This window comes from Scyliorhinus torazame, chromosome 30, assembly GCF_047496885.1.
Source record: "Scyliorhinus torazame isolate Kashiwa2021f chromosome 30, sScyTor2.1, whole genome shotgun sequence".
Classification (NCBI taxonomy): Eukaryota; Metazoa; Chordata; class Chondrichthyes; order Carcharhiniformes; family Scyliorhinidae; genus Scyliorhinus; species Scyliorhinus torazame.
The window spans coordinates 29,076,756-29,103,271 of record NC_092736.1 but is presented as its reverse complement, the minus strand read 5'-3'; the positions used below and the strand labels follow the sequence as shown (position 1 = coordinate 29,103,271).

The following is a 26,516-nucleotide window of genomic DNA, read 5'->3' as shown; positions in this document are numbered from 1 at the left end:
TAAATCGCAGTACATTCCTAAACTTTGACTGTTTCAGTACACATCTAAGCTCTCTAACCTTAGACAAGTGCAGTACCCCTCCTCTTGGAGGTAGTGTGCTCTCCATATTATGAAAACAGCAGTTTTATCTTCTCATTCATTTTTCAGTAGCTCAACTTGGGGACTCTTGAGCATGGATATCTGCGTTGTTACCAAAAAATAACACTTTAACTAAAGATGAGAGGAAAGTACTTGTTTAAATGAGACCAAAACATCTTGATGGAATCCTTATACAACTTCTGGCTCTTTATAAGTTGGGGAGGGAGGAGGTGCTGATTAGTTTGTATGTGAAGAATATAACTCCATTCTTGACGGTATTAAATGGATTTACTCTATGTTGCGCAGATTCAAAGTGAAACCTTATTTAGTGTTTTAGGATCATTGGGCTCTGGGCATTATTTATTTTCCCAAAATAACCAGTGAAGTAGCATATTGTCTAATGTAACTTCTTGGATGTGGATTCCAGAGGCTGGAAGAACTGGATCCAGGAATTCTGTTCATCTGTGCAATTGGAATCCTCATGTGCACGATTATAGATTTACAGCTGCTTCCTCATGGGACGAAAGGGTAAACTGGAAGGCATATTACAGCTGGCCGGCTGCTGTTATGTTTCCTAGTCGCCCCTTATAAAGATCCTCGATGGAAGAAGTCAGAGAGCTCGCAGTGGAGTCCTGCGGACATGTTCTCTGCAATTTGCCATTGCCAGAAAGGCCTTGTGGCAAGGCAGTCTCTACTCGAGACTCTCGTTTCTTTAAGGGGGGAGAAAACTTTTAAAAAACATTTGATATCCTAAACAAAAATAAGGAGAGATTAGGGCAGCAAAGTCTCTCTTCAGATTTTCCTTCCAAGTTGCTTCTGGTGTCTCTATTTTAACTATTTTATTTGGAGGTATTTACACACTTGTGAAATGTTGGTTAAGCCCGTCCGCACTAAAAGGGGGCCAACAATACAATGAGCAAATCTAATTCTACAATCTGTTCAAACTGAGGAGCAATACCACATTGGTGAAACAGTCAAAGTATTTGTGGAACTTATTGCCATGTCTTATGCATTTTACTCTTTCCCTTCACGCAGATGTGTGCACTGTGGGATCATGTCCAATGATCCAAACGCACTCAAGAGTCACATCCAAGGGGCCCACTGTGAATCTTTCCACAAGTGCACGATTTGCCCAATGGCCTTCAAGTCATCCCAATGCGCCAGCTCCCATTACAGCTCTCAACATCCGCTGGTTAAACACTGGCAACCTGAGTAAGTTCAACATCCTCACGTCAGCATGTCTGGATTAATAATAGGCATGGCTAGATAAACCACTGAAAGCTTTAGTAGACCACTTAACAGCACTTTAATAGGAATGGAGTGATTTAGAATCTGACACAAATTGAATGGCACTGACCTGATTTATTAGCTGAAACATGGTATCTTCCCCCCGCCCCATGTCAGACATCCAGTTCATGCAGCTGAGCACATTGTTTGAATATTGTAAGAGTTAGATTAAAAATGCACTGTGTTGTGATTGAAATAACGAACGTTGATCCCGCTGCATCTGATCATTAAGTTCAAATCAGCAGTCCCACGCACCAGACAGAATCTGCTGTCACCTCCAGCTCTGTCTCTCGATGGGATTCTGCTTGAGCCGACCAAAAATTCTAAATCAGTGAGCTTTCGGGCATTCAGACTACAGATGTAGTATTGGAGCGAAGGTGAAACTGCTAAACCTGTGGAATGTGAGCACTGCTGCCAGGAACCCGGGTCGATTCCACCCTTGGATGCCTTGTCTGTGTGGAGTTTGCACGTTCTCTGCGTGTCTGAATCGGTCTCCTCCGGTTTCCTCCCACAGTCCAAAGATGTGCAGGTTAGATGGATTGGTCGTGCTAAATTGCCCCTTAGTGTCCGAAGATGTCCAGGTTAGGCTACGGGGAGAGGGTGGGGGAGTGGGCCTAGGTAGAGTGCTCTTTCGGAGGATCGCTTCCAGATCGATGGGCCCAATGGCCTCCTCCTGCACTTAAGATTCTATGGATTCTGAATGCTAAGGTCTGAACTGATTCCAATGTGATTACCTTCAGCAGGGAATCTTGGTGTTCTTTCTTCTGGAGTGCTTTCATGATGCATTTGTATCATCGTCAATGCAGACCGATGGTGCAAGTGCACCCATAGTGGTGGTTTGCTCAGCCCTCCCCAATCATTTCTGTGGCGATTTTCCAACAAACCTAATCTCCCAGTCAGTTTTGAAGAAACTGACTAGACCTAGGCACTGGGTCCTGTTGTATCATTGCTATTGTTATTGCTGCTCCACTATTAGTTTGCGTGTATGAGGGTGGGAAGGAAGGGAGCTGGTGGATCATATAGGAGAGGTGGAAGTGTAATCTTCAATTTCCCTTTGAATAGCAATAACTTTCCACAAGCCAGAGTGTCAATGTTCCTGGGCATCAATTAATTCACTAAAGTTAACTACCTCACAGGAACAAGTGCATTTAATTTGCAAGGCTGTAATGAATCTCAATAAATTAGACAGCAAGAAACGAGAATCAAAATGTTCAGTTATAGTTTTGAGCGATAAATGATTAATTCATATATATATATTCCAAAAAAACCTAAACGGATGAAAGGGGGAGATAGAGAGCAGAGTGGTTATATGGAAAAAGACATTTGTCCTTTAAGATTGTGGTGAACATCTAGAAGCAAGGGAGCTCTTCAATTGAGTTTGCACAAAAATCACAATCAGGGAAAATATAAATGGTGCTGGAAATTTATAGTTCTTCTGATAGCACAGCGGGGCTAGTTCCTGTCCCTCTTCTCCAGACACGCACAGGTATTAAATGCGGTATTAAGGTAGCTAGAATTGCATGCCAAAACTGTAAACTATTCCAAGCTGATGTCTGTTTTGTGCATTTATGAACTTTACTCCACCGTTACACCTGCACTCTTTGGTAGATTGAAATTGTTCCATTTATTTCAACGTGGCATTTTATTTTCTTCCGTTAATTGATCTCCATTACGTGGCCGGTATTTTCCTGCCTGTATCAGATGCACAAGATTTGGCGTGCCCTATTTAGATTGGACAAAACATCAGAGTCATGTAAATCACCCAGAATTTTTTCCAACCGTCGACTAGAGTTAATTCAGATGAAAAAGAAGATTTTTTTTTTTTTTTTTTTTTTTGCTGCACGTTTAAGTTGAAGGTCTGCTTGGGCTGGAACTTGCTGAAAACAAATAACAAGATGCAGTGATGCACGTGGACATTAACGTACAATCAGATACAATCGGTGACAAAGAAAAGATAACGTATTGCAAATCACAACAAGTTTGCTAGCTGGTTTGCTCTGCTCTGCCCTTTGCTTTGCAAAAGTACCATCTCACACTTAACCTCCCCATGAGTTTCATGAAAATTGCTGCATTTAACCATTACAATTATCACAAAAAGTTAAGTATCAATTAATGGTACAAGTACCCTTTTCACAGAAAATACAGTGCAGAAGAGGCCCATCGGGTCTGTGCCTACACATGGAAAACACCTGAACTACCTTTCTCAATCCCATTTGCCAGCACTTGGCCCATAGCCTCAAATGTTATGACGTGCCAAGTGCTCATCCAAAGGATGTGAGGCATCCCGCCTCTACCACCTTCCCAGGCAGTGCGTTCCAGACCGTCACCACCATCTGGGTAAAAAGATTTTTCCTCACATTCCCCCTAAACCTCCTGCTCCCCACCTTGACCTTGTGTCTCCTTGTGACTGTCCCTTCAACTAAGGGGAACCATCTGCTCCCTATCCACCCTGTCCATGCCCCTCATAACCTTGTATACCTCGGTCAGGTCGCCCCTCAATCTTCTCTGCTCCAGCTAAAACCACCCAAGCCTATCCAACCTCTCTTCAGAACTGAAATGTTCCATAAGAACAAAGAAATGTACAGCACATCAACAGGCCCTTGCCGACCATGCTGCCCATCTAAACTAAAATCTTCTACACTTCCTGGGTCCGTATCCCTCTATTCCCATCCTATTCATGTATTTGTCAAGATTCCCCTTAAACGTCACTATCGTCCCTGCTTCCACCACCTCTGGCAGCGAATTCCAGGCACCCACTACCCTCTGCGTAAAAAAGCTTGCCTTGTAGGCAACAACCTGGTGAAAGGCCGCTGCACCCCCTCCAGTAATCACATCCTTCCTATAATGTGGCGGCCAGAATTGCACACAGTGCTCCAGGTGTGGCCTGACCAAAGTTCTATACAACTCCAACATGACCTCCCTGCTTCTGTAATCTATGCCTCGATTGATAAAGGCAAGTGTCCCATATGCCTTTTTCACCACCGTATTAACCTGCTCCCCCTGCCTTCAGAGATCTATGGACAGAGATCTCATTGTTCCTCAAAACTTCCTAGTGTCATGTCGTTCATTGAATACTTCCTCGTCAAATTACTCCTTCCAAAGTGTATCACCTCACACTTCTCAAGGTTTAATTCCATCTGTCACTTATCTGCCTATTTGACTATCCTATGTATATGTTTCTGTAACCCAAACACTCAACCTTATTGTTAATCACCCAGCCAATCTTTGTGTCATCCGTAAAACTTACCGATCCTACGCCCAACATAGTCAACTATGTCGTTTATATAAATGATGAATAAGAGGGGTCCCAGCACAGATCCCTGGACACTGGCTTCCAGTCACTAAAGCAGCCGTCTGTCTCCGAAAAGCCAATTTTGAATCAAGATACCCTGAATCCCGTGTGCATTTGCCTTCTTTATACGTCTCCCATGTGATCCTTTTCAAAGGATTTGTTGAAATCCATGCAAACTACATCAACTGCACTACCCTCATTTACACACCTGGTCACATGCTCAAAAAATTCAATCAAATTTATTAGGCATAACCTCCCTCTGACAAAGCCATGCTGACTATTCCTGATCAAACCGTGCCTCTCCAAGTGGAGATAGATTCTCTCCTTCAGAATTTTCTCCAATAAATTCCCTATCACTGATGTAACTTATCAACTGACTGCCAAGTGTCTGGCTCATGTGTCTGATTTCACAACCATTCACCTGTCGTTAGGTTATTTCAGCTAATTCTTTTTTTTTGTCTTAAATTTAGAGAACGTTTTTTTCCAATTAAGGGGCAATTTAGCCTGGCCAATCCACCTAACCTACACATATTTGGGATGTGGGGTGAAACCCACACAAACATGGGGAGAATGTGCAAACTCCACACAGAGAGTGACCTGGGGCCAGGATCGAACCCGGGTCCTCAGTGCCGTGGGCAGCAGTGCTAACCACTGCGCCACCATGCCGCCCTCATTCCAGATAATTCTGACCCCTTGTCTGTCTTTAGCAGCCTTCCATCTCGTGAGACGATGGTTTCCGCCATGGTGGTCAGCTCTGTTTAACGCCACCTGGTGTGGCTCAGGAGCCCCATTCTGCCTCAGCAGTCTGTGCCACGTTTGCTGCAGGTAAAGACAGTGGGCTTAGAAGGTGCAGGATTTTCTGCTCTCCTTTTACTGGGCCCTCTGCTTTGCTAGCTGAAATTCCTGTTCCTCCTCGCCACTTCCCGTGCCCCTCCACAGTTGCATGACATTTGTCTCCTTGATCCTGATGGTCAAACCAAACCCTTTACAGGCATGGGAAGATCTCTCCATTCGCCACTGAACATGTTGCTCTGTTGGAATGGCACACTTTTATTTTGCCCAGGCGGGCAAGGCTGAACAGCTTTCAGTCAGTTCTGAATATAAATAGACACCCTCTGTGGATGACCTGAAGACGCACGAGGGTGGCGCAGTGGTTAGCACTACTGCCATGCGGCGCTGAGGTCCCAGGTTCGAACCCGGCTCTGGGTCACTGTCCGCGTGGTGTTTGCACATTCTCCCCGTGTCTGCGTGGGTTTCACCCCCACAACCCAAAGATGTGCAGGGTAGGTGGATTGGCCGCACTAAATTGCCCCTTAATTGGAAAATAAATGAATTGGTTACTTAAACTTTGGGGGCACGGTTGCACAGTGGTTAGCCCTGTTGCTTCACAGCTCCAGGGTCCCAGGTTCAATTCCCGGCTTGGGTCACTGTTTGTGCAGAGTCTGCACATCCTCCCCGTGTCTGCATGGGTTTCCTCCGGGTGCTCCGATTTCCTCCCAGAGTCCAAAGATGTGCAGGTTAGGTGCATTGGCCATGCTAAATTGCCCTTAGTGTCCAAAACAAAAGGTTGGGCGGGGTTGCAGGGATGGGGTGGGATTGTGGGCTTAGGTAGGGTGCTCTTTCCAAAAGGGGCGGTGCTGGCTCGATGGGCCAAGTGGCCTCCTTCTGCACTGTAAATTCCATGAACAGCAAGGAGAAGAAGTCAAACAGCTACAGCGCAAGAACCCTGTTTTTAAAAAAATATTTTTATTCTCTTTCACATTTTCATCAAATTTACACCCACCAACAAATAATAAACAGTAACAAATACAATGGCAATCCCCTGACCAATAATTCTTTTACCTCACCCACCCCCAAACAGCTCCCAACATTTTAAATACCAAACAACAAAGAAAAAGAATCAGGAATCCACCATCAACCCACACATAATCACCAATAACCTTAGAATACTGAAGGAGGCTGGAGAGGAAATTGCTGAGGCCTTGACAGAAATCTTTGGATCCTCGCTGTCTTCAGGTGATGTCCCGGTGGACTGGAGAATAGCCAATGTTGTTCCTTTGTTTAAGAAGGGTAGCAAGGATAATCCAGGGAACTACAGGCCAGTGAGCCTTACGTCAGTGGTAGGGAAAATACTGGAAAGAATTCTTCGAGACCGGATCTAGTCCCATTTGGAAGCAAGTGGACATATTAGCGAATGGCAGCACGGTTTTGTGAAGGGGAGGTCGTGTCTCACTAACTTGATACCGGAGTTTTCCGAGGAAGTCACAAAGATGATTGATGCAGGTAGGGCAGTGGATGTTGTCCATATGGACTTCAGTAAGGCCTTTGACAGGGTCCCTCATGGCAGACTGGTACAAAAGGTGAAGTTACACGGGATCAGAGGTGAGCTGGCAAGGTGGATACAGAACTGGCTAGGTCATAGAAGGCAGAGAGTAGCAATGGAAGGATGCTTTTCTGATTGGAGGGCTGTGACTAGTGGTGTTAAAACAATAAAGAACAAAGAAAAGGAACAGGCTCTTCGGCCCTCCAAGCCTGCGCCGACCATGCTGCCCGTCTAAACTAAAATCTTCTACACTTCCGGGGTCCATATCCCTCTATTCCCATCCTATTCATGTATTTGTCAAGATGCCCCTTAAATGTCACTATCGTCCCTGCTTCCACCACCTCCTCCGGCAGCGAGTTCCAGGCACCCACTATCCTCTGTGTAAAAAACTTGCGTCGTATATCTCCTCTAAACCTTGCCCCTCGCACCTTAAACCTATGCCCCCTAGTAATTGACCCCTCTACCCTGGGAAAATGTCGCTGACTATCCACTCCGTAGGGATCAGTGCTGGGGCGTTTGCTGTTCGTAGTATATATAAATGATTTGGAGGAAAATGTAACTGGTCTGATTAGTAAGTTTGCGGACGACACAAAGGTTGGTGGAATTGCGGATAGCGATGAGGACTGTCAGAGCATACAGCAGGATTTAGATCGTCTGGAGATTTGGGGGCGGAGAGATGGCAGATGGAGTTTAATCTGGACAAATGTGAGGTAATGCATTTTGGAAGGTCTCATAGAATTTACAGTGCAGAAGGAGGCCATTCGGCCCATCGAGTCTGCACCGGCTCCTGGAAAGAGCACCATACCCAAGGTCAACACCTCCACCCTATCCCCATAACCCAGTAACCCCACCCAACACTAAGGGCAATTTTGAACACTAAGGGCAATTTATCATGGCCAATCCACCTAACCCGCACATCTTTGGACTGTGGGAGGAAACCGGAGCATCCGGAGGAAACCCACGCACACACGGGGAGGATGTGCAGACTCCGCACAGACAGTGACCCAAGCCGGAATCGAACCTGGGACCCTGGAGCTGTGAAGCAATTGTGCTATCCACAAGGCTACCGTGCTGCCCTAATGCAGGTAGGGAATATACAGTGAATGGTAGAACCCACAAGAGTATTGACAGTCAGAGAGATCTAGGTGTGCAGGTCCACAGGTCACTGAAAGGGGCAACACAGGTGGAGAAGGTAGTCAAGAAGGCATACGGCATGCTTGCCTTCATTGGCCGGGGCATTGAGTATAAAAATTGGCAAGTCATGTTGCAGCTGTATAGAACCTTAGTTAGGCCACACTTGGGGTATAGTGTTCAATTCTGGTCCCCACACTACCAGAAGGATGTGGAGACTTTAGAGAGGGTGCAGAAGAGATTTACCAGAATGTTGCCTGGTATGGAGGGCATTAGCTATGAGGAGCGGTTGCATAAACTCGGTTTGTTCTCACTGGAACGACGGAGGTTGAGGGGCGACCTGATAGAAGTCTACAAAATTATGAGGGGCATAGACAGGGTGGCTAGTCAGAGACCTTTCCCCAGGGTAGAGGGGTCAGTTACTAGGGGGCATAGGTTTAAGGTGCGAGGGTCAAGGTTTAGAGGAGATGTGCGAGGCAAGTTTTTTTACACAGAGCGTAGTGGGTGCCTGGAACTTGCTGCCAGAGGAGGTGGTGGAAGCAGGGACGATAGTGACGTTTAAGGGGCATTTTCACAAATATATGAATAGGATGGGAATAGAGGGATACGGACCCCGGAAGTGTAGAAGATTTTAGTTTAGGCGGGCAGCATGGTCGGCACAGGCTTGGAGGGCCGAAGGGCCTGTTCCTGTGCTGTACATTTCTTTGTTCTTTGTTCTTTGTAACCTATACATTCTAAACCACCCCCCAATGTTCGATGCCATCCAATTCTTGAAAATGCATGATAAACAAAGCCCATGAATTGTAGAACCTTTCCATCCTTCTTCTCAGCTCGAACTTCACTTTCTCAAGCGTTAAGAACTCCAGCAGGTGAGCAGGTGGTCTCTCTCCCCACCCCCCACCCCCCCACGCCGAGGCACAGGGTGGAGAAGCTGACCTCCACCTAACAGGACCCGCCTTCGGGCGATCAGCGAGGCGAAGGCTAAAACATCTGCCTCCGCGCCCGTTTCCAAACCCGGCTTATCCGACACGCCAAATGTAGCTTCATGGGTGCCTGGTTCGAGTCTCACGTGCACCACCTTCGAGATTACCCTGAAGACCTCCCTTCAGTACGCTTCCAGTTTTGGACAGGACCAAAACACGTGAACCTGATTTGCGCTGCCACCCCCCTCACAGCGTTCACAAAATCCTCCACCCACTCAAAGAGTTGGCTCATCCTTGTCCTTGTGAGGTGCGCCCTATGCGCCACATTCAGCTGGATCAGCCCCAATCTCCGCACAAAGTTGAAGCATTCACCCTCCGGAGCACCTCATATCACACCCCCTTCTCCACACCCTCCCCCAACTCTTCCTCCCACTTTGCCTTAATCCCCTCCAGCGATGCCTTATCTTCTCCCAGAATCACCCCACATATCGCCGACACCACCCCTTGTCCATTCCCCCTGTCGTCAGCACCTCTTCGGAAAGCTCTGTACCTCTTTCCCAGCAAAATCTTGGACCTGCATATGTCTAAACATCTCCCCCTGTCCCAACCCATATTTCTCCCCCAGTTTCTCCAGCCTCGCAAACCGCCCCCGGAAACAAATCCTGTAATACCCTAACTCCCCTCGCCTCCCATCTCCTAAAACTTCCATCCCACTTCCCTGGCTCAAATCTATGATTCCCCCAAATCAGCATTTCCCTTGACCCCGCCCACATCCTAAAGTACTGACGCAACTGCCTCCAGATATTCAACGTCGCCACTACCACCGGACTCCCCGAATAAACACAACCCTGTTTGACGTCTCTGTGGATCTCAAAGATTTCCAATGGTGTCCCATCATAGCTGACCTTACCTATCATGCCCTGGAGAAAATAAATCACGCTGGGTTGGATTCTCTGCCCCGCCGCGCCACATTTCGGCCCCGACCTGCAGGCGGGATTCTCCGTTAGGCCGGCCGGTCCATGGAGTTTCCCATTGTGGGGCAGCCCCACGCCGTCAGGAAACCCCCGGACGCCGGCAAAACGGAGAACCACACCGGCGGAGAATAGCGCCCACTAAGCAGCTTCAGCCGGTAGCCAATGGCCGAATCCCTTGGTTTCTGCCATTTATTGCCCATCCCTAATTGGCCTTGAGAAGGCTGTGATTAACTAGTTTCTAGAACCACTGCGATCTTTATGGTGAATGTACTGCCTCAGTGACGGGAGGTAGAGAGCTGCACGAGTTTGAACTGGCAGCAATTTATTTCCAAATTAGGGTTTTGTGTAACTTGGAACAAAGTGGTCCTGGTGGAATCCAAGTTGAGCACCATTGAGCAGCTATTGGTGACCCAATTCAAGAAGATGGCAACGCACCATCCTCTCAAGGGTATTCAGGGATGGGTAATAAATGCTGGCCTTGCTAGCAATGTTCACTTCCCCTGAACAAATAATATGCTGAAGAGTTGTTGATAACATTGCCATTGCTGTGATTTTATCAACTTGTTTGCAACTTCCACTCTTAAAAAGAAATCAGAGCAGCAAATCATTTTCACACTTAAACATTTTTGTCCATAGGAAATTGAAAGCCACTCAGTTACTGGACTTGTAAGATCAGGTTGCCATCTGACACACTTCTCGATGCTCCTCTGAATGACCAGTCCTGCCACTGTACTTCTGCCCACATCATTCCACATGGCAAGCGCATATCTTTAACTATGAATTTTACATATAAGCAATGACCCTTAATGTAGATCGTGACACACAAGTCAGATTAAGGAAAATTCCAAAATAAACTCGGCAAAGACCTTATCCTCTTATTTCAAAATAAACCTCGACCTGATAAGCCAGATATAAAGCTAAAACAATAATAGCTGATCAAAGCAGCTATCACCATACCGCTGGAATTGGGCATGGAATCGTGATCTGTCGCTTGGCCTCACACTTGGGCTTCGGATTAGTCATCAGGATGCAATGTGCAACAAAGTGAAGAACCTTATCCTGGAGTACAGCTAAATAACCTTTCTATATTATTTCAAAGTGGTAAGCGTACTATTTGCTGCTGATTTGTCAGTGTGTTGGTTACTGATGTAAAATATTTCTCAACTTACAGACTCATCTTAAAGTGCTCAATGTGCGAAACGGTATTCGACCAGCGAGCTTTGCTACACAAACACTTCGAACAGCACAAAAACAAGTTGAGAGTGTGTGTGTACAAGTGTCCTGTGTGCAAACTGCTCTACATGCACAAACAACTGATGATGGAGCACTTCAAGGTAGGTGCGGTGGCACGAGGTAACTAGCATTTCAAAGTCAAGGTGGGTTCATTTGTAGGGTGACGTTTGTTGTGGTCTGTGGTTGATGTATGCTAGTGAGCTCATTGTGGTAAGAAAAATATAATGGTCAAGTGGTTGCTGCTATGTGAACTCATTTTGGAAAACCGTGATGGTACCTTGCTTTTATCTTTAATAAAAGGGTGCGTGGCTTGTACTTTACAGTTAAACCCAACAGAGCTTGGGGAGTGTATTTTTTTTATAAGCAGTAGTGTGGGACTGTTGAACTTAGCTTGACCGTTTTCTGAAATGTGGAGGCAGGCTTTATATTGTTTGTAGGGACGAATGCTCAGTGACAATGTGTACTGAAACGTGTAGCCAGGAAAGGCCGTGCTGAAGGAATATTTTTAATAGCCTGATTAGAGACGAGGTCCTGCTCAGCCACAATTTGTGGCAAACAATGTGGTTGGTTTTTACCAAAATAATTAATCAGAGAGCAAAATGTCAGCAGAAAACCTGAGTCCCATAAACAATTGAATGTATTATTTGCTGGTCACCAAAAATCTGGTTACAGCCACCTAGTTTGTAGCTCCCTGGACAGCTCAGTAAGTTTAGCAAAGATACGGCACAGAAAGAGGCCATTCAGCCCATCATGTCTGCGCCGGCCAGAAAAAAGAAGCTAGCGCTAATTTTAATCCCATTTTTCAGCACCTGTTCTGCAGGTCCCAGCACTTCAAGTGCAGATCCAGGTACTTTTTTAAATGAGTTGAGTGTTTCAACCTCAACCACAAGTTCGGGCAATGAATTCCAGACGCCCATCACCCTCTGAGTGAAATCGATTTTCCTCCTGTTCCTTCTAATCCTTTTACCAATCACCTTAAATCTATACCCTTTAGTAACTGACCTTTCAGCTAGGAGAACTAGCCTTTCCTATCTACCCTTTCTAGGCCCCTCATTATTTTGTATACCTCAGTTAAGTCACCCACACCCTCTGTTCTAAGGAAAGCATCCCTAGCCTATCCGATCTCTCCTTGTAGCTGCAATTTTCAAGCCGTGGCACCATTCTTGTAAATCTCCTCTGCACTCTCCAGAGCAATTATGTCTTTCCTGTAATGTGCTGACCAGAACTGTACACAAAACCTGAGCTGAGCCTAACCAGCGTTTTATACAGTTCCATCATTACATCCTTGCTTTTGTATTCAATACCTCACCCAATAAAGGAAAGTATTCCATATTCTTTCTTTACCACCTTTTCCAGCAGTCCTGTCACCTTCAGGGGCCTGTGGCCAAGCACTGCAAGATCTCTCTCTTCATCTACTCTTCTCAGCATCCTTCTGTTTATTGAGTATTCCCATGTTTTGTCTGGCTTTACTAGATACATAACCTCACACTTTTCTGACCAGTCTGCCATGTGGGACTTGTCAAAGGGTGGCACAGTGGTTAGCCTGTAACCTTATAGTGCCAGGCACCCAAGTTCAATTCCAGCCCCGGGTGACTGACTGTGTGGAGTTTGCACGTTCTCCCCGTGTCTGCGTGGGTTTCCTCCGGGTGCTCCAGTTTCCTCCCACAGTCCAAAGATGTGCAGGTTAGGTGGATTGGCCATGCTAAATTGCCCCTTAGTGTCAAAAGATGTGCAGGCTAGGAGGGGTTCGGGGACTGGGTGGGGTAGTGGGCCTAGGTAGGGCACCCTTTTCAGAAGGTTGATGTAGGCTCGATGGGCCAAATGGCCTCCCTCTGCACTGTAGGAATTCTAAATGCTTTACTAAAATCCATGTCGACAACATCCACTACACTACCCTCATCGACCCTCCTTGTTACTACCTCAAAAAAATTGGATTGAGTTAGTAAGACACAACCTTCCCCTAACAAAACCATGCTGACTATCCCTGATCAATCCGTGCCTTTCTGAGTAACAGTTCCCACCACCAAAGTCAGACTGACCGTGGTATAATTATCTGGCCTATCCCTTGTACCCTTTTAAAAATAATGATACAATGTTCGCTGACCTCCAATCCTCTGGTACTTTGTCTGCATCTAGTGAGGATTGGAAATTGATCCTCAGAGCCTCTGCTATTTCATGGCTGGTTTCCTTTAACAGCCTGGGATACAATCCATCTGGCCCTGGAGATTTATCGACCTTCAAGGATGCCAGTCCCTCCAGTACTCCCCCTCTCATTATGTTTATTGTATCTTAAATTTGACACTCCTTTAACTAGAATATCTGCATCACCCCACCCCTTAGTGAAGCCTGGAATAAAGTGCTCATTGAGAACCCTGCCCACATCTTCGGCATCAATGCATCCCTATGTACTTCTCTCCCTTTTCTCAGTTATTTTCTTGCTCCTCTTTGTGTTTTCATTGATTTTACCTGCCAATATCTTTTCTAGTTTATCCAGTGATTAACTGTGCTAAAGAGTCCAGGAAAATCCTAGGTTTTAAACCTGGCGTGTGTTCAGTTCATCAAAGGCCTGTTAAAACTGACTGCCCGTATAAACAAATTGAGAGTCAATGATTCGAGACAAATCAACCAAATCACGAATCTGAGTAATAAAGTATTTGTAATCATCCTAGTGGTTGAAATAATTATTGTATGCCAGGGCTGATCAGAGAATGTTCTAGCATTTTGTTGCACATGTTTGTTCACAGCTTTACCTGAAAAATAAACTGAGAGAGTTTTATTGTCACATCTGTGGATTTTTTAAAAAATTCCGGCATCTTACTATTAAAATTGCATTAAAAGTGATATGTTACATATGGCTTATCTCACTGAATTTAGTGCAATGGGGAGGCGGTGGTCTAGTGGTATTGTCACTGGGTTAGTAATCCGGAGACCCAAAGTACTCAGGGGTCCCAGGTTCAAATCCTGCTACTGCGGATGGCGAAAAATGAATTCAGTAAAAATCTAGAATTTAAAAAGTCTTGTGATGACCATGAAACCGTGTCGTAAAAACCCATCTGGTTCACTAATGTCCTTTAGGGAAGGAAATCTACTGTCCTTACCTGGTCTGGCTTATATGTGACTCCAGACCCACAGCTCTTAACTGTGACTCTTAACTGCCCCACAAGGGCAATTAGGATTGGGCAATAAATACTGGCACAGCCTGCGACGTCTACGTTCAGTGAATTTAAAAAAATTATTACTTATTCATAATTACTTTGGGAAGTACGCACTTTCCCCACTCATTGTCTAATCAGCAGAAAATTGATTGTGACACTGTAACATAATATTCTGTGGGCATCTTATGGGTTTAAAAGTATTTTTGAACACAGGGGGCGGGATTCTCCACTCACGCGCCGAAGTGCCCACGCCGTCGTGAACGCCGTCGAGGTTCACGACGGTGCGAAACGGCCCCGATCCCGACCGATTCAGGCCTCGACAATGGGCTAGGATCGGGGCCGCGTCATCTACACGCGCCAGGCCTTGTCGCCGCGTAAAGGCGGTTTCGCATAGATGACGCGGCCGTAACTGGCGTCCCCCGCGCATGTGTGGTTGCCGTCCTCTCTGAGTCCGCCCCGCAAGAAGATGGCGGACGGATCTTGCGGGGCTGCGGAAGGAAGGAGGTCCTCCTTCAGAGAGGACGGCCGGACAATCGGTGGGCACCGATCACGGGCCATGCCACATTTGAGGCCCCCCCCCCCCCCCCCCCCCCCCCCCCCCCCCCCCCCCCGCAGGCCGCCCCCCCAGCGTTCCCGCGCTGTTCCCGACGGCAGCGACCAGGTGTGGACAGCGCTAGGGGGAACCCATCGTTTTGGCCTGGCCGCTCGGCCCATCCGGGCCTGAGAATAGCGGGGGTGCCGGAGAATCACCATTTTGGGTGTCTCCAGCGATTCTGCGGCCGGCGGAACTCGAATGGGCCGTTCCCACCGCTTGGGAGAATCGCGGGAGGGCGTCGGACCGGCGTCCCGAGAAGTTTTGGCGGCCCAGGTGATTCTCCCAACCGGCGCAGGAGTGGAGAATCTCGCCCAGGAGCTGTTTCCATAGCTATATATAAATCTATCAGACCTACCTAATATTACTCATAAGGCTCCATGCTCTTCCTGCATCCCATTGCAACACTACACACCGTGTCCCATAATCGTACGCAAAATCATAGATATTTTGAAATTGTGTTTCCAACCGATTGGCTCATACGCAACTTTCTTACGATTCGTAAATTGTCCTGGAAAGCATTTGAGAACCCTTTCAGTTGCTTTCACAGTAACTGCAATATCTAATGTTCGAAAATATGGTTTGAAGACATTGAGGTGGGAAAGTGCCTACTTCCCAATGTGCTCGTTGGAGTTAACTTCTGTGTCTACCGGTACCTGCATAACAATTTTGCCTGGTGACCTTGGCCTTTCTGTACAACCTCGGGGTTGAAGAGATATTCTTTCCAACGGCTGGCTTCCAAAGTAATTTAACAGCTGTGGTTCCGTGTTGCCGATCTCGAACATGCTGTAGTCTGACTGTGCGCCCTCTGAGGCAAGTCCCAGCTTGTGCAAGCACAGTTTTAACAGCGGTTATCTCACTTGTTGGAAGTGCACATTTGTGGATTTTGGTTCACGATAAAAATCAGGCTCCGCAATGGCATCTCTTGTGGTTAAATAGCCCACCAAAAGTCACCATCAAAGCTTAAGCAAGTAGAAATTACCTTCACCACAGAGGATTGGCAAAAACTGATAACGGTGGGACTGTTTCCATGAAGCTGGGTAATAGAACTGCGCAGTTGTTTGCACCTTGGTTTGAACGTAAGATTAAAATATTATGTCACTGATTTGGTGCAATATATATCTCAAGTGTTGCTGTAGTCTCTTCTCCCTCTGACACTGTCGCCATTTTCAGGAAAAAACATGTGCAAACCTTGGAACGTGCTTTCAGTTTTAACAGAAAAAGCTATTTTCAAGAGCTTTTTCTTCACGCCGAACAGAATTCAAGTAAGGGAAGGGACAGATGATGTGCAGTGCGGTGGAAACAAACGCCTGGGTGACACAGTGGCGCAGTGGGTAGCACTGGTTCAATCCCGGCTCTGGGTCACTGTCCATGTGGAGTTTGCACATTCTCCCTTTGTCCTCGTGGGCCTCACGCCCACAACCCAAAGATGTGCAGGGTAGGTGGATTGGCTACGCCAAATTGCTCCATAATTGGAATTTTTGAAGAAAGAAACAGACTCCTGTGCAAGAGGTGGAGAGTCTCCGAGAGAACCCAAGGGAGCAGGAGAGACCTAACAATTGTGAAAATAAACTGGAGAGCAGGATTAAAGTTTTTCCGATCACTTCACTTATAAGAGACCCAGAAAGCAGCATAATTCCCAGTACACTTCAGCCTGTGTGTGATGTGGAGCAGCCTCCCAGAATGGTGGCACTGTGAATCTCTCCAGTTATTGTGCGCAACCCAAAGAATATGTTCCTTCAGGCCATGACTCAAAAGCAGCAATTGAGTTTGTCTTTAAATGCCTTGAAAACAAGTTAAAGCTTGAACTTTGATTAATTTTTGACGCATGTTTTTAAATGCTCCTTCTCCTTTGCGAGAGGCAGAGAGATGTTGCACAAGGGGAAGAAAAAGAGTCAGTCTGAGGGACAGAAAAATACGTTAGACAGACGAGCAATATGTGCGTGAGGATGGTAGCGTGATGCAGAGAAAGGGATGGACATTTGTGGAATCTTGAGACGGGATTTCCTTCCGAGGTAGGTTTGCCGCTGGACGTGAGATCTGATCACCTCCCTAATACCTCAACCCAGTTTGCTGTGCTCAGTTTCCATTCAGAGCAGGACCTCCGAGTGAGGGAACCTCCTGATGCAAGTGTGGGAAAGGTTGATGGGGGTTCATCACCTCACGGTGTCAAATCCCTGAATGAAACTTTTCATGTGACCCATTCGTTAGCAGCGCTGCCCCAAAAAGGAGGTACAGTGAGTCCAAAGAGAGGAGGCTCATTGATAGGCCTCATTCCAGTATTCTGAGCACGATTAGACCATAGGACATAGGAGCAGAATTAGTCCACTTGGCCCATCGAGTCTGCTCCACATTCAATCACGGCTGATACTTTCTCATCCCCATTCTCCTACCTTCTCCCCATACCCCCTGATCCCCTGATTAATCAAGAACCTGTCTTTTTTTTAAAATAATTTTTATTAAAGGTTTTCATAAAATATCAATAACAAAATGAGAAAGAAAAAAGAACCCAACAGGGGTAAGTACAAAACACAATCTAAAAAAGCAACCCCCCCAAACCCCTCCCCCCCCCCGTACCTAAATAATAAATTAACACTCACACCCCGACTTAACACAACAGGTGTATACACCCCCTCAGACCCTCCAGTGTAAATAACATAAACAAAAATAAAGTAACCCCCCCCCCCCACCCGAGCTGCTGCTGCCATTGACCAAAGGTTGCCACCGCCTAAAGAACCCTTGTACCGACCCTCTCAAGGCGAATTTCACCCTCTCCAATTTAATGAACCCTGCCATATCGCTGATCCAGGATTCCACACTTGGGGGCATCGCATCTTTCCACTGAAGGAGAATCCTTCGCCGGGCTACCAGGGACGCAAAGGCCAGAATTCCGGCCTCTTTCGCCTCCTGCACTCCCGGCTCCTCTGCCACCCCAACTATTGCGAGCCCCCAGCCCGGTCTGACCCTGGATCCTACCACCCTCGACACCGTCCTCGCTACGCCCTTCCAAAATTCCTCCAGCGCTGGGCATGCCCAGAACATATGGGTGTGATTTGCTGGGCTCCCTGAGCACCTAACACACCTGTCCTCACCCCCAAAGAACCGGCTCATCCTTGTCCTGGTCATGTGTGCCCTGTGCAGCACCTTAAACTGTATGAGGCTGAGCCTCGCGCACGAAGAGGAAGAATTCACCCTCCCTCGGGCATCTGCCCACGTCCCCTCTTCGATCTCCTCTCCCAACTCCTCCTCCCACTTACCTTTCAACTCCACCACCGAGGCCTCCTCCTCCTACTGCATCACCTGGTAAGTTTCCGAGATCTTCCCCACTCCCACCCACCCCCCCGAGAGCACCCTGTCCTGTACTGTGTGTGGCAGTAGCCGCGGGAATTCCACCACCTGCCATCTGGCAAACGCCCTTACCTGAAGGTGTTCCCCGGGGGGAGCCCATACTTCTCTTCCAGCTCACCCAAGCTCGCGAACTTCCCGTCCACAAACAGGTCCCCCAACGTTCGTATCCCTGCCCTGTGCCACCCCGAAAACCCTCCACCTGTTCTTCCTGGGGCGAACCGGTGGTTCCCCCGTAATGAGTCCACGCCGAGGCCCCAACTTCCCCCCTGTGCCGCCTCCACTGCCCCCAGATTTTGAGGGCCACCACCACCACCGGGCCCGTGGTTTACCTCCTTGGAGGGAGCGGCAGCGGCGCCGTTGCCAGCGCCCCCAGATTCGTACCCACACAGGATGTCGTCTCCAGTGTCTTCCATGCAGCCCCCTCCCCCTCCATCACCCACTTGCGCACCATCGTCGCATTGGCGGCCCAGTAGTACCCACAAAGGTTGGACAGTGCCAGCCTCCCCCTATCTCTACTCCGCTCCAGGAACACCCTTCTCACCCTCAGAGTCCCTCGCGCCCACACAAACCCCATTATACTCCTGTTAACCCGCCTGAAAAAAGCCTTTGGGATAAACACGGGGAGGCACTGGAACAGGGGCAAAAACCTTGGGAGCACCGTCATTTTGATTGACTGCACCCTACCCGCCAAGGACAGAGGCAACACGTCCCACCTCTTAACTCCTCCTCCATTTGCTCCACCAGCCTTGTAAAGTTAAGCCTATGCAGGGCCCCCCAGCTCCTGGCCACCTGGACCCCCAAATATCTGAAGCTCCTCTCCGCCCTTTTTAGTGGGAGCTCGCCAATCGCCCTCTCCTGGTCCCCTAGCTGAACTACGAACAGCTCGCTCTTCCCCATATTGAGCTTGTACCCCGAAAAGTCCCCGAATTCCCTAAGGATCCTCGTTACCTCTGGCATTCCTCCCACCGGGTCCGCCACATACAGCAGCAGGTCGTCCGCATAAAGCGACACTCTATGCTCCTCCCCACCCCGCACCAACCCCCTCCAGTTCCTCGACTCTCTCAGTGCCATAGCCAGGGGTTCAATCGCCAGTGCGAAGAGCAGGGGGACAGGGGACACCCCTGTCTCGTCCCTCGGTGCAACCGAACGTACTCGGACCTCCTCCTATTTGTGGCCACACTCGCCATCGGGACCTCATACAACAGCCTAACCCACCTGACAAACCCCTCCCCAAACCCGAACCTCTTCAGCACCTCCCACAGGTACCCCCACTCTATCTCTGTCTTAAAGACACTCAGTGAATTGGCCTCCACAGCCTTCTGCGGCAAAGAGTTCCACAGATTCACCACCCTCTGGCTGAAGAAATTCCTCCTCATCTCTGTTTTAAAGGATCGTCCCTTTAATCTGAGATGGTGTCCTCTGGTTCTAGTTTTTCTTACAAGTGGAAACATCCTCTCCACGTCCACTCTATCCTGGCCACTGGATTGATGCCACTGCCCCAAGACATACCTCCACTTCTTTCCTAGTGATACCTGCTGCCAGTAGCAGTTTAGAGACCGGACAAATGCCAACACCTCATCGTTTACATGCAGTGAGGCAGTCTATGTTTTTTTTTTAAATTTAGAGTACCCAATTCACTTTTTTTTCGAATTAAGGGGCAATTTAGCATGTTCAATTCACCTACCTTGCACATCTTTGGGTTGTGGGGCCGAAACCCACGCAAACACTGGGAGAATGTGCAAACTCCACACGGACAGTGACCCAGAGCAGGGATCGAACCTGGGACCTCGGCGCCGTGAAACTGCAGTGCTACGACTACGCCACCGTGCTGCCCTGGCAGTCTATGTTTTAAGGGAAGGGTTTAAGTTGAGGCTGGGCAGTAACGAGAGGTGAGACACGAGCACACGTGTATACACACACTCTGATAATATTGTATTCTAAATAGTTTTAGCACTTGCCCTTTTTGTTTGTACTGAGAATTCAAAGACAACTGCTTATGCCAGACGTTTTTTTGCATTTGTCGTATGAAGCTTACGTGCATTCATTTCTTTACTTATCCAACAACTATCGAGTTCTTTTGCAGGAGATACAAGATGACTCGTATACATTCTCCAGTCACCCACTTTTCCACCCCGGACTGATTGCAGTTGTTGTATTAACAACTGGTACCTCACAAACTAGCTGAAACGCTTCAGACTATCGACAGATTGGAATGCATAAACGTGAATTGAACTCTGACCTTTGCTGGTGTTACGTACAACGTTTAGACTTTGTGGCCTTAAAGGGATATGTGCCCATACTTCAAGAATAGAATAAGATATTATAATAATATATAATAATCTTTATTATTGTCACAAGTAGGCTTACATTAACATTGCAATGAAGTTACTGTCGTGCTGCCCATTTCGTTTTCCATGGTATAATGTTCCTGTCGATATACACCAGCACATTCCTTTTCCAAAGAGTTACCTATCAGATGTAATACTGAAACATATGTGTTGCACTTGAATTTAGAATCATAGAATTTACAGTGCAGAAGGAGGCCATTTGGCGCATCGGATCTGCACCGGCCCTTGGAAAGAGCATCCATGCCTCCACCCTATCCCCGTAACCCAGCCTAACCTTTCTTGGACACTGAGGGGCAATTTATCATGGCCAATACACCTAACCTGCACTTCTTTGGACTGTGGGAGGAAACCGGAGCACCCGGAGGAAATCCACGCACGCACGGCGAGGATGTGCAGACTCCGCACAGACAGTGACCCAAGTCGGGAATCGAACCTGGGATCCTGAAGTTGTGAAGCAACTGTGCTAACCACTGTGCTGCCGTGCTGCCCTTATTTAAATAGTGTGTCGTTGAGAACATATTGCGCAACTTCTCATCAATAAGTTGATGATCTCGGCCCTGGGTCACTGTCCATGTGGAGTTTCCACATTCTCCCCGTGTTGCGGGGGTTTCACCCCCACAACCCAAAGATGTGAAGATGTGCAGGCTAGGTGGATTGGCCATGCTAAATTGCCCCTTAATTGGAAAAATGAATTGGGTACTCTAAATTTATAAAAGAAAAGAATGGAAAACAAAACAACAGCCCCTTTTAATGGAAAATACCAGTTCCAGAAAGCAAGAAACGAGTCAGAATTATTCACCCTTTCTGGGGAGGTCTCTAATAAACTTTAGTGGAAATCTGAAGTTCTCCCACGCCCTCTCCTTGGAGCATAGCCTCTGCCATAATGCCAAGAGTGAAATGGCAATGTAATATAATTTTGGAACTCTGACCAGACCAACACTGCCCTGCAAATTGGATACAATTAACCAAACAAACTGATAAATGTGAAGATAAAAACAAATAACCGCGGCTGCTGGAATCTGAAACAAAAACAGAAAATACTGGAAAATCTCAGCAGGTCAGGCAGCATCTGTGGCGAGAGAGAAGTGAGCTAATGTCTCAAGTCTGGTTGACTCTTTGTCAAAGCTGGAGAGATCTGGAAATAGGATTAGATTAATACTGTATTGGGGGTGAGGTGTGGAGCGGTAGGGCTGGAGAGCGGGCCAGTGATAGGTGGAGATTGACAAAGATGTTGCGGACAGAAGACAAAGAGAATGTAAATGGGGGTGATCAAGGCTAAGAGGGGTGCAGATAGTTGCACAGAAAGAGATTAGAATGTGTGAATGGCAGAACAAAGGTGAGCAGTGTGTCAAAGGGCAACGAGAAACAGGGAACAGATGGTCCAGGTGGAGTGGGAGAATGGGGAACAATGGTGTGAGAAAAACGGATGAATGGAAGAAATGAAAATAAATTGATAGAAATAAAAATGGGGTGAAGGTGGAGGATAAACATAACTTTGTATTCAGAGGTTTCCAAATTTTGTAGTGGATCGGGATATTTTGTGTCATTTTATTTTGCTGTTTCATATCAGTAAAAGGTAAATCGCAGTGATCAGTAACCAGTGCAGACAGAAATCTGAAAGGTTATTGACACACGACTCTGCTAAGTGGGAAATTCATCAACGTTCCTTTCTATGCGGTATTAACCGCGGTGTCTCAAATTTTTGTCTGCACCATACTGTTCCAGCTTATGATCTTTGTTTCACATCTACTTACCAAAATCATGAATTAGCACTCAGTAACCAAACCATATCCTGCAGCTAATATGTGTTAAATGGCTTGGAGCAATGAGGAGAAGAATTAATTACTATTGATTGTACACAGCGCTAAATTAACATTTTTTAAAAGTCTTTCAATTTGTTCGGCGTACCTTGTAAGAAACCAGGGGCGGGATTCTCCACCCACATGCCGAAGTGGCCGCGCCGTCGTGAACGCCGTCGAGGTTCACGACGGTGCGGAACGGCCCCGGTCCCGACCGATTCAGGCCCTGGCAATGGGCCAGTATCGGGGCCGCGTCATCTACACGCGCCAGACCTTGTCGCCCGCGTAAAAGCGGCGCTGCATAGATGACACGGCCGGCGCCGCATAAAGGACGTCATCCGCGAATGTGCGTGGTTGCCGTCCTCTCTAGGTCCGCCCCGCAAGAAGATGGGGGACGGATCTTGCGGGGCCGCGGAAGGAAGGAGGTCCTCCTTCAGAGAGGACGGCCCGACGATCGGTGGGCACCGATCGTGGGCCACCCCACATTCCAGGTGAAGCCCGGTGCAGGATCCACAGGCCACACCCCCAGCGTTCACGCACCGCCCACGACTGCAGCGACCAGGTGTGGACGGCGCCGGGGGGGACCCGCTGTTTTGGCCTGGCCGCTCGGCCCATCCGGGCCTCAGAATAGCGGGGGTGCCGGAGAATCGCCATTTTCAGTGTCTCCGCCGATTCTCCAGCCTGTGGCCCGCGAAACTCGACCGGGCCGTTCCCACCGCTTGGGAGAATCGTGGGAGGGCGTCGGACCGGCGTCCCCGGAAATTATGGCGGCCCAGGCGATTCTCCCAACCGGCGTGGGAGTTGAGAATCGCGCCCCAGATTCTGCTGTGTCAGTATTGTGAGGAAAGATGTAAAATCCTGAGGTACAACAGTATTAAGATCTTGCAGTGTGCCTGCCAGTAATAGTATGTTTATGATCAATTTTCTTTTTCAATCAGGATGTTCACAACAATGCGCAAACCGCTGAAAAGCCTCCAGGCGCCTTGTCTCCCTCCAGAGACGATTCCAGTGGCCAGAAAACCGAAACACCTACAGCGCACGGAACTACTAATGGTGTCATCCCCAACCTCTTGAACAGCGATGAGAAGGACAAAATCACAGTGGAGAAGCCCGAGATGCGGCCAAAAGTGAGGCGGCCTGGCTGGACGTGTGGCGAGTGTCTGCAGTGGTTTTCAGAGCGAGAGCTTTATGTATCCCATATGAAGAGAAGTCACGGAAAGGTAAATAACTCCTCATCATAATTCAGTCCTGTTGAGATTAACAGGGTGGAATACTGTACTCCCTCCGTTTTGAGAGAAGTGCTTTGAATTTACTGCACCAAAACGGGTCCATAGGTCTATGCGTTCATGTTCCACGTGACCGCCTTTTATCAACAGCACGTTTGATTCCTCTCTCCCTCGTGCTTGTCTGGTTTTCACTCAAACAATTTATGCTACTCACCTCAACTCCGATGTTTGTTCTATCATGGGACATCAGACAGGTCCTTGATTTAAAATTCCATTATATTGCAATATTACACGATATTCCAATTATGCTACAATCCCTCGCTACCACTGAAATCTTAACCTACATTCTGTGCTCTCAAGTCCCTGAAACACAACAAACTTGCAGCAAGAGCTTGCACTTGATTTTAGAGGTTCGGTGATGACTCAAAATTCCATGCAACTTTTCATTTCATTTTGTTTGAGGGTGTCTCGCTGTTACCATTGTGCTTAAGAGTCAAAATTAATATGGTCGATTTTGTTTTTATAAATTTAGAGTGCCGAGTTATTTTTTTCCAATTAAGGGGCAATTTAGCATGGCCAATCCACCTCGCCTGCACATCTTTGGGTTGTGGGGGCGAGACCCACGCAGACACGGGGAGAATGTGCAAACTCCGCACGGACAGTGACCCAGAGCCAGGATCGAACCTGGGACCTCGGCGCCGTGAGGCAGCAGCACTAACTACTGCACCACCATGCTGCCCCAATGTGGTCGATTTTAACCTTCTCTGATTGATTGGTGCTTTTTAAAAAACTGTTTATTTGGTAAACGCTTCCTACAGGGATTGAGGACAATTCATCCGCAATCACTTTAACCACTCGCCAGGAATGGCTGATGAACAAGTGGCATTGGCAGATCTTCTGCCCTATCTGTGGGCTAGATAGTAGTGTAGAAGGAGAGAACAATTGTACACTTGTACCTTTTGAGAAACCTTTCAAAATAGACACAGGCTATCTAATGTGATCAGTAAAATGACTCCCACACCCCCAACCTTGTCGGCATGAGAAACATGTAGCTTCAAGTTGTGCGAAAGCCTTCAAATGTGCCTGATTTTAATTACTCCACTGGCGATGCCTTCAGCTGCCTGGGATTTAACCCTCCCTAAACTTCTTCACTACACTTTTCTCCTTTAACAGCTCCTTAAAACCTACCTTTTTGACCAGGGTTTTGGTCATCTCCTAATATCGCTTAGTGTGGCACCGTATCAAAATTAAATGTTCCTGTGAAGCAACTTGAGAGGGTTTATCTTTTTAAAAGTTGCTATGTAAAAGTTTTAGATAATTCACTTGTTTTTTACGCCTTTAAGTAGGGTGCTCTTTCCAAGGGCCGGTGCAGACTCGATGGGCCGAATTACCTCCTTCTGCACTGTAAATTGCATGATAAACGGAGAACCCTCATTCGCCAACATACTGCATGTTCATATTCTAGATTTGTCCTCATGTTTCTAATTGTTTGGACAGTCAGTGCCTCCTGAGTAAATCAATTTGCACAAAGCTCTCCCACACTTTCGCAAACTTGGCCCGGTCAATGGTCGGGGTTTATGTTTCTATTTACTGATGCTCAGCTGAGCTGTAATTCTTTCTTTAGTGTCCAGTAGCTCATCTGAAAGCAAATTGGGCATCATTAATTGTGAATGGTTAATGCCTCCCAAGCTTTTTAAAGAACTAAAACAAAGAACGCATCATCTTTTCAGTTCTTTCTACAACATAAAAACGTGATGCTTTGTTCCACCCAACAAAAATTATTTTTGGACAATGCTCAGTTTACCCCCTAACTGCTTGTGTCTACTTGATGCTCCCATGTGATTTATCCCAAAGCCCCGGATCACAGTGTCTGGCAATGAAAGTGCCTTTCTTCCTTGGATGGCAGGAGGGTGCTGTTGTTACTTAGCCCTCTTAATGTTTGAATGAGTTCCCTCATGATAATTGGTAGATCATAGAATTTACAGTACAGAAGGAGGCCCCTCGGCCCATCGAGTTTGCACCGGCTCTTGGAAAGAGCACTCCACTTAAGCCCACACCTCCACCCTATCCCCGTAAACCAGTAACCCCACCTAACCTAAGGACAATTTAGCCTGGCCAATCCACCTAAACTGCTGTTATGGGCCAGGGTTTAGAGAACCCCAAAGTGTATCATGGAGTTCACCTGACCCACAACTTTTAATAGATTGTGGTATGGGGAGCACACGGCCCACTCTACAGGTGTGGTACAGCAGAAATGGACAAGTATTTTTTAAAGCAAAACAATGTTTATTCTATGAACTCAAGTTAACCTTTTTAAACATACAGTGAACATCTTAGCAACCATTAATTCAAATACAACCCCCAAAGAATACAACACTAAGTAATCCTTAATAACTTCCCAAACAACATCCAGAAGACAAAAGGAACACCTTTTAACAGAAGCACATTAGGTTTACATTCACTACTGAGAACATTTATAATTCTGAATTCACCAACTGATCAAGAGATAGTCTTTTCATGGCAGAGAGAACAGCAGTACACCTGCTTTGTCTGGCTTCAGCTCCAACACTGAAACCGAAACTAAAACACACCCTGCAGCAAAGCGCCTAAAACGAAAGTAAAAAAAGCTGACAGACAGCCCAGCTCCACCCACACTCTGACATCACTGCAGTAATATGAGCAGCCAAACATTTCTTAAAGCGACATTCTCATGACACTGCACATCTTTGGACTGTGGGAGGAACCCGGAGGAAACCCACGCAGACAAGGGGAGAATGTGCAGACTCCGCACAGACGGTGACCCAAGT

At 47.2% G+C, this 26,516-nt stretch overlaps 1 protein-coding gene across 2 annotated transcripts in view; it reads left to right on the top strand.

Annotated features, from left to right (window-relative positions):
• The window catches only part of znf592 (zinc finger protein 592), a 225,897-nt gene that overhangs the window by 166,150 nt on the left and 33,231 nt on the right, over window positions 1-26,516 (top strand). For both annotated transcript variants that reach the window (XM_072493079.1, XM_072493078.1), the window contains exons 5-7: window positions 1,114-1,290; window positions 11,180-11,342; window positions 23,422-23,703. In XM_072493079.1, the coding sequence (XP_072349180.1) occupies window positions 1,114-1,290; window positions 11,180-11,342; window positions 23,422-23,703 (622 nt within the window). The remainder of the gene's footprint in view (window positions 1-1,113; window positions 1,291-11,179; window positions 11,343-23,421; window positions 23,704-26,516) is intronic.